The sequence below is a fragment of the Aegilops tauschii genome, chromosome 3, assembly GCF_002575655.3.
Source record: "Aegilops tauschii subsp. strangulata cultivar AL8/78 chromosome 3, Aet v6.0, whole genome shotgun sequence".
Taxonomy (NCBI): Eukaryota; Viridiplantae; Streptophyta; class Magnoliopsida; order Poales; family Poaceae; genus Aegilops; species Aegilops tauschii.
In genome coordinates this window covers 618,897,117-618,906,209 of record NC_053037.3, presented here as the reverse complement: position 1 = coordinate 618,906,209, position 9,093 = coordinate 618,897,117, and the positions used below count along the sequence as shown (strand labels likewise).

At 45.9% G+C, this 9,093-nt stretch overlaps 1 protein-coding gene across 1 annotated transcript; it reads left to right on the top strand.

The window, feature by feature from the left end:
- Positions 1-7,284: 7,284 nt before the first annotated feature.
- On the top strand, positions 7,285-8,646 carry LOC109748091 (uncharacterized). Its single transcript, XM_020307145.4, has 2 exons — positions 7,285-7,634; positions 7,734-8,646. The coding sequence occupies exons 1-2, from the start codon at positions 7,343-7,345 to the stop codon at positions 8,456-8,458; spliced, it is 1,017 nt and encodes a 338-aa protein (XP_020162734.1). The 5' UTR covers positions 7,285-7,342; the 3' UTR covers positions 8,459-8,646.
- Positions 8,647-9,093: the final 447 nt, after the last annotated feature.

Genomic DNA, 9,093 nt, shown 5'->3' with positions numbered 1-9,093 from the left:
AACCATCTTCATCAACAGTACAGGCAAGTTCACACTTTGATCATGTCCCTTTCATACCCAGTTTTTATGCATTAGTTTCACCCTCAAACATTGCATGGTTAGGACTTGATAACATGTGGGTATTGGGAAGTAGTTGCTGAGGTAGGAACCTATTGCCCTGCATTCAAACCTTGGGAGTTACTTTTACGTTATGCCTATATTGCCATGCTATGCTCGTAGACGTGGATTGGGTTTGAGTGTATTCCATGACAGACGTGAGATTGTTTACTTAATGGTTCAACTTAAGGTGGCTACTTTAATACACATCTGGGTGGATTGGTTGCGGGCACCTGGAGAATCCAGTGTTGTCCTAGGATATCCCGGAGGACCCGTGTGATCATCCTACGGTTCGCCACCCAGGCTCAAAGGGATCATAAGATTATTCATGCTAGAAACTTCCGTGTGCAGCCTCAAGCCATTATGAGCTCTGGCATAGTTGAGTAAGTTGCGAGAGCTCTTGAAGGGGTGGACTAGCAGATGTAGGGGGATGTAGGTTGGTATAGTCTACCCGGAGTAAAGAGTTAATGCTTCTGAAAGACTGTGTCTCGGTCATCCGTTTCTCAAACACCATGTAGTGTGAGAAATCCAACGGAGGAGATCGAGTCTTGTGGGGAAAAGTGTGCAAACCTCTGCAGAGTGTACAAACTAATCATGATTAGCCGTGTCCCCGGTTATGGACATCTTGAGTATCTGGTTCTTGGATTCTCATATTGATCTCACCACTCTATTTAATTAATTTGTTGGGTTGATGATTATTAATTTGGGATTGAGTTGGAGGAACCTTCTCAATATTTTCAACAAACTTTGTAGTTAAATAAAATGTATTCCTTTGCAGTAGGGAAAAATTGGCTTTTCGCAAAAACATTATAACCATAGAGCTTTTCCACCAGCCAAATATGCATGTAGTTATAGCCTTTATTCATCATTATCCTATGCTGTGAATTTGCCAGTACATTCAATGTACTGACCCTTTGTGGCTGCAACGTCTCATGTTGCAGGAATCTTACGACGAGTAAGTGATACGTTAGGGTTACGATTTCTACACTCAACTTTGCCGTTGGTGTTGATGGGAATCCACAACCTTGTTGTTACTTCCGCTATTTGGATTGAGGTAATAGTATTTACGTTATTTATACATGTGATTTACCTCTGTTATAAATCCTCGTGTACTGTGTGTGTCAGCATACCGATCCAGGGATGACACTTAAGCACAGAGACTTGACCGTCTAAGGTCGGGTCGCTACACAACATTCCGGCAAAACATAGGCCACTCGGCTTCATTTCCTGAAAACAACAAAGCCACTTGGGCACAATCGAACCACTTCAATAATGGAATATGCATACGAACATCAATGACATATATCATATAACAACAATATGCAAATGAAATTACTGTTTAGGCATTTTTATAAAAATTTGCCCTAAATGCTAAAAAATGCCTACTGCCCTAAACAAATCTAGGGTTCATATGAACACCTAGGGTTCATATGAACACCTAGGGTTCATATGAACATCAACACAGCATCAACACATATAAATTGCCCTAGCAGAGAGAGAGAGGAGGGTAGGGGTGAGGAGAGGCAGAGCCTTACGGTGACTGCGGCGAGGGAGGGGCAGTCGGCGTCGAGGTCGGGGTCGGGGCTCGAGCGCGCGGCGGAGGGCGGCGTCGAGGTCAGGGTCGGGGGCGGCGTCGAATCCGGGGTTGGGGACGGCGTCGAGGTCGTGGTCGGGGGCGGCGTCGAATCCGGGGTCGGGGGCGGCGTTGAGGCGGGAGAGCGCGCGGCGGCCAACGGGCGACGACGGCGGCGACAGCGGAGGAGTTGCGATTTGGGGGAAGTGGCCGTTGGGGAAAACGAATCGAGCGGTTTAGTTAGAAGTAGCAGTAGCGCGTTCCAGGAGGTGCGCTACTGCTAACATAGCTACAGCGCGTTCCTGGATTAGCGTTACTGCTATACCATTCTCTTTTTTCCACTTTTTCATTTATTTTTCTTTACATTTTATTTTTTTCCTTTCACCTTTTTGTATTTCTTTCATTTTCATTTACTTTTCTATTTGCTTTCCATTTAATTTTATTTACTTTAGCAGTAGCGCCTCTCAGCATAAACGCGCTGCTACAAAGCAAATAGCGGTAGCGCGGTTTAGCGAAGATCGCTACTACTATGTGCAGCCTATCGGCTGAGCCGTGGGAATTTTAGTAGTAGCGCTTTGGTACTCGGGCGCGCTACTGCTATAATTGTATCTGTAGCGCGGGTTTACAACACCTCGCTGTTGCTAATTAGCACCAGCGTGCGTTTTTAGCCCGCGCTACTGCTAATGTTTTGTGTATAAGGTTTTCCCTAGTAGTGTGATGTATGCGGTCCAATGAGTGTTGAGGCTCGCGGCGGGTATCGTTATTTTCTAACCTTCACAGATGATTTGAGCAGATATGGGTATATCTACTTGATGAAACATAAGTCTGAAACATTTGAAAAGTTCAAAGAATTTCAGAGTGAAGTGGAAAATCATCGTAACAAGAAAATAAAGTTTCTATGATCTGATCGCAGAAACGAATATTTGAGTTACGAGTTTGGTCTTCATTTGAAACAATGTGAAATAGTTTCGCAACTCACGCCACCTGGAACACCACAGCGTAATGGTGTGTCCGAACGTCACAACCGTACTTTATTAGATATGGTGCGATTTATGATGTCTCTTACCAATTTACCACTATCGTTTTGGGGTTATGCATTAAAGACAGCTGCATTCACGTTAAATAGGGCACCAACTAAATCCGTTGAGACGACACCATATGAACTGTGGTTTGGCAAGAAACCTAAGATGTCGTTTCTTAAAGTTTGGGGATGCGATGCTTATGTGAAAAAGTTTCAACCTGATAAGCTCGAACCCAAATCGGAGAAATGTGTCTTCATAGGATACCCAAAGGAGACTGTTGGGTACACCTTCTATCACATATCCGAAGGCAAGATATTCGTTGCTAAGAATGGATCCTTTCTAGTGAAGGAATTTCTCTCGAAATAAGTGAGTGGGAGGAAAGTAGAACTTGATGAGGTAATTGTACCTGCTCCCTTATTGGAAAGTAGTTCATCACAGAAATCAGTTCCAGTGATTCCTACACCAATTAGTGAGGAAGCTAATGATGATGATCATGAAACTTCTGATCAAGTTACTACTGAACCCCGTAGGTCAAGCAGAGTAAGATCCGCACCAAGGTGGTACTGTAATCCTGTTCTAGATGTCATGTTACTTGACCATGACGAACCTACGAACTATGAGGAAGCGATGATAAGCCCAGATTCCGCGAAATGGCTTGAGGCCAGGAAATCTAAGATGGGATCCATGTATGAGATCAAAGTGTGGACTTTGATAGACTTGCCCGATGATCGGCGAGCCATTGAGAATAAATGGATCTTCAAGAGGAAGACAGACGCTAATAGTAGTGTTACTATTTACAAAGCTCGAATTGTCGCAAAAAGGTTTTCGACAAGTTCAAGGTGTTGACTACGATCAGATTTTCTCACTCGTAGCGATGCTTAACTCTGTCCGAATCATGTTAGCAATTGCAACATTTTATGCAATCTGCAAAATGGATGTCAAAACTGCATTCCTTAATGGATTTCTTAAAGAAAGAGTTGTATATGATGCAACAAAAAGGTTTTGTCAATCATAAAGGTGCTAACAAAGTGTGCAAGCTCCATCGATCCATCTATGGACTGGTGCAAGCATCTCGGAGTTGGAATATACGCTTTGATGAGTTGATCAAAGCATATAGTTTTATACAGACTTGCGGTGAAGTCTGTATTCACAAGAAAGTGAGTGGGAGCACTACAGCATTTCTGATAAGTATATGTGAATGACATATTGTTGATCGAAAATGATGTAGAATTTTCTGAAAATCATAATGGAGTTGTTTGAAAGGAGTTTTTCAAAGAAATACCTCGGTGAAGCTGCTTACATATTGAGCGTCAAGATCTATAGAGATAGATCAAGACGCTTGATAAGTTTTTTCAATGAGTATATACCTTGACAAAATTTTGAACTAGTTCAAAATGGAACAGTCAAACAAGGAGTTCTTGCCTGTGTTGCAAGGTGTGAAGTTGAGTAAAGACTCAAAACCCGACCATGGCAGAAAATAGAAAAAGAATGAAAAATCATTCCCTATGCCTCAGTCATAGGTTCTATAAAGTATGCTATGTTGTGTACCAGACCTATTGTGTACATCACCATGAGTTTGGCAAGAGGGTACAATAGTGATCTAGGAGTGGATCACTTGACAGCGGTCAAAATTATCCTTAGAAGACTAAGGAGATATTTCTCGGTTATGGAGGTGATAAAGAGTTCGTCGTAAAGAGTTACGCTGATGCAAGCTTTTACACCGATCCGGATGACTCCGAGTCTCAATCTGGATACATATTAAAAGTGGGAGCAATTAGCTAGAGTAGCTCCATGCAGAGCATTATAGACATAGAAAATTTACAAAATACACACGGCTCTGAATGTGACAGACTCATTGACTAAACTTCTCTCACAAGCAAAACATGATCACACCTTAGTACTCTTTGGGTGTTAATCACATAGCGATGTGAACTAGATTATTGACTCTAGTAAAACCCTTTGGGTATTAGTCACATGGCGATGTGAACTAATCACATGTTGATGTGAACTATTGGTGTTAAATCACATGGCGATGTGAACTATATTATTAACTCTAGTGCAAGTGGGAGTCTGAAGGAAATATGCCCTAGAGGCAATAATAAAGTTGTTATTTATATTTCCTTATATCATGATAAATGTTTATTATTCATGCTAGAATTGTATTAACCGGAAACTTAGTACATGTGTGAATACATAGACAAACAGAGTGTCCCTAGTATGCCTCTACTAGACAAGCTCGTTAATCAGAGATGGTTAACTTTCCTAGCCATAGGCATGTGTTGTCATTTGATGAACGGGATCACATCATTAGAGAATGATGTGATGGACAAGACCCATCCGTTAGCTTAGCATTATGATCGTTGAGTTTTATTGCTATTGGTTTCTTCATGACTTATATATGTTCCTCTGACTATGAGATTATGCAACTCCCGAATACCGGAGGAACACCTTGTGTGCTATCAAACGTCACAACATAACTGGGTGATTATAAAGATGCTCTACAGGTGTCTCCGAAGGTGTTCGTTGGGTTGGCATAGATCGAGATTAGGATTTTTCACTCCGTGTATCGGAGAGGTATCTCAGGGCCCTCTCGGTAATGCACATCACTATAAGCCTTGCAAGCAATGTGACTAATGAGTTAGTTGCGGGATGATGCATTATGGAACGAGTAAAGAGACTTGCCGGTAACGAGATTGAACTAGGTATGATGATACCGACGATCGAATCCTGGGCAAGTAGCATACCGATGACAAAGGGAACAACGTATGTTGTTATGCGGTTGGACCGATAAAGATCTTCATAGAATATGTAGGAACCAATATGAGCATCGAGGTTCCGCTATTGGTTATTGACCGGAGATGTGTCTCGGTCATGTCTACATAGTTCTCGAACCCATAGGGTCCGCACGCTTAACGTTCGATGACGATTTATATTATGAGTTATGTGATTTGATGTACCGAAGGTTGTTCCGAGTCCCGGATGACATCACGGACATGTCGAGGAGTGTCGAAATGGTCGAGACATAAAAATCGATATATTGGAAGGCTATATTCGGACATCGGAAAGGTTCCGAGTGATTCGGGAATTTTTAAGAGTACCGGAGAGTTACGGGAATTCGCCGGGGAAGTAATGAGCCTTAATGGGCTTTAGTGGAAAGGAGAGGAGGGCCTCAAGGGGTGGCCGCGCGTCCCCCCCATGGGCTGGTCCGAATTGGACTAGGAGGGGGCGGCGCCCCCCGCTTTCCTTCTCCCCCTTCTCCCTTCCCTTCCTTCTCCTACTAGGAATAGGAAAGGTGGGGAATCCTAATTAGACTGGGGAGTCCTAGTAGGATTCCCCACACCTGGCGCGCCTCCCTTGGACCGGCCACCTCTTCCCTCTCCTCCTTTATATACGTGGCCAGGAGGCACCCCAAAGGGACTCAAGAGTTGTCTTAGCCGTGTGCGGTGCCCCCTCCATAGTTACACACATCGGTCATATCGTCGTAGTGCTTAGGCGAAGCCATGCGCCGGTAACTTCATCATCACAGTCGTCACGCCGTCGTGCTGACGGAACTCTCCCTCGGCCTCAACTGGATCAAGAGTACGAGGGACGTCATCGAGCTGAACGTGTGCTAAACACAGAGGTGCCGTACGTTCGGTGCTAGGATCGATCGGATCGTGAAGACGTACGACTACATCAACCGCGTTGATATAACGTTTTCGCTTTCGGTCTACGAGAGTACGTGGACACACTCTCACTGCTCGTTGCTATGCATCACCTAGATAGATCTTGCATGTTCGTAGAATTTTTTTTGAAATTACTGCGTTCCCCAACACAGTGAACCCCCATGCATCTTAATTTTGAAGTCCCTTGTATTCTTACCGATTGCCATGAACCAATCAACTCTATACTATAAGCCCCGCACAGGTATCCCTAGTACCGCGATTCGACTAGCGATACGCGATACATATGACAAAAATATGCATATATTGTTAAATTTGTATTCAAATTAATAATAATCCCACGGGTGAAAAAAAGTGTTGTGGCTTTAGTTTAAACTTGAACTAAAGCTACGACACTCTTTTTTTTATCAGAGGGAGTAATACGTTTTGGTGACATCTAACTCAAATTGCACTGGTAAGATGCGCGTAGAATATAAACCGGAATATATACGCGGTCGAAGCGAGCCTGCCGATGCCGTGGCACGTACAAAAAGCTAGCTGCAGGCCGCGCATGCACGCAGCACGCGCTTGAAGTGATTCCCGGCTGCTTTACGTACGTGTGCCTGTCAGGTCAGGTCCAACGCAGGCAATCAGGTATGGCATCGCGACGATGGGAATGCGTGCATGTAAGCTCAGCATCTCTCGGTACGTACGCAGGCAGGATATCATTTTGTCCCATGCAGATCCTTCCTTCCCGAGTCAACACGACGCACGCCGGCCGGGCGCCTCCTGCGCCTGCGCAGCCGGCGGTGGCATGCTCGCACGACGCTGTCGTCCCTTGGCCGCCACGTTCGTCAACGACTCTCCCCTCCATTCATGCACCCTTTGCCCGCCCCGCTCCCGCCCTATAAATTTCCCCGCCACACAACCATCCGTCTCACCGCACCCAACCCAGAGCGAGCTAGCTACACTTGATCCTCCTCCATACAGCTAGCTGAATCGAGCTAGCAATGGCGAGGGCGTCGTCGTCGTCGCTGTCCATGGGTGTGGTCGCCGCGTTGGCCGTGCTGGTGGTCCTGTGCGCCGCCGTGCGGGCCGCCGCTCAGGGGAAGACGGGGCCTCCCGCTCCTAAGCTATCGTCCAACTTCAAGACGATCCATCCGGGGCGGTTCGGGAAGAGGGCCCAGGTGCTCACATGCGACGACGAAAAGGACAAGAAGAACCCCTGCGTCGCCACCTGCGACAAGGTCCGCTGCCCCAACGAGTGCATCGTCATGTGCCCAGGCTGCAAGACCTACTGCAGTAAGCCTACCTATACTATCATATATACATTCCGTATATACTAGCATATATACATACACTAAGAATGAGGTGCCTAAAGTAATTGACATTGTTTTCAAGTGTGCGACTTCTACCCCGGCGTGTCCTGCGGTGACCCGCGCTTCACCGGCGCCGACGGCAACAACTTCTACTTCCACGGCAAGAAGGACCAGAGCTTCTGCGTCGTCTCCGACGCCGACCTCCACATCAACGCCCACTTCATCGGCAAGCGTAACCCCACCATGAGCCGAGACTTCACCTGGATCCAGGCCCTCGGCATCCGCTTTGCCGACCACCGCCTTTACATGGCCGCCCAGAAGACCGTCGAGTGGGACAGCGATGTCGACCGCCTTGAGCTGGCCTTTGATGGTATGCCCATCGACATCCCCACCGAGGTCGATGCTGAGTGGCAGTCCACCATCGTGCCCACGTTGACTATCACAAGGACCTCCGCGACCAACGGCATCAGGGTCCAGCTCAAGGGAGTGTTTGACATCTTGGCCAATGTGGTGCCCATCACCGAGAAGGACTCCCGCATCCACAACTACGGCGTGACGGAGGAAGACAGCCTCGCGCACTTCGACATTGGGTTCAAGTTCCACGCCTTCACAGATGATGTCCACGGAGTGCTCGGCCAGACGTACCGCACGGACTACGTCAACAAGCTCAGCGTGACCGCCAACATGCCCATCATGGGCGGCGCCGCCAGCTACGTCTCCTCCGACATCTTCTCCACCGACTGCAAGGTTGCCAGGTTCGGCCGTAGCCGCGGCGCGATCTCGATGACCACCACCAAGGCCAGTTAAACACCGTGCGTCGACGGCTAGCTCTCGAGACATTTGAGACTTAGCCCAGGAATAATAAGCATAAAGGATTTATGACATACTGATGCCACCAAAGACACACATGATCACGTCATTTGGATACGCACATAAACATGATTGTGAAATTGATACTGCAAATGATGAAATGAAATAAATTTATTACCGAAGAATATGTCGCAGTTGAAGTCTTTTATATGTTGAATTTTCTTGTTACTCTGTGTACAATATATAATTTGCTGATCTGATGAATGACTCGAAACATAGTGAAAGAAAAATGTAGACGCACATGTTGAACAACTTAACACCGTTCCTGCACACACACACAAACGCAGCAATTCACAACATTGGTGGAGAAAAAAAAACAAGTTGAACAAAACATAAACCAATTCATGATAAACAAAATAATTTTGCAAAATATTTTATGTGGCCTAAATATGAGATCCATGATGTGCCGGATCAGTCTGTCAGGGGTGCTCATAGAGACAGGGTGTGCGTGTGTGTGTTCATAAGGATGGGTGTATGTGCGTTTGTACTGTGTTAAAAAATGAGATCCACACTTCCACGTGATTAACATGTGGCACGTAGACAGATATGTTTGTTATGTCGTGCAACAGAGG

Coding starts and splice junctions, on each gene's coding strand:
- LOC109748091 (XM_020307145.4), top strand. CDS start 7,343: ATGGCGAGGGCGTCGTCGTCGTCGCTGTCCATGGGTGTGGTCGCCGCG. Junction 7,635..7,733: donor AGGCTGCAAGACCTACTGCA/GTAAGCCTACCT, acceptor ATTGTTTTCAAG/TGTGCGACTTCTACCCCGGC.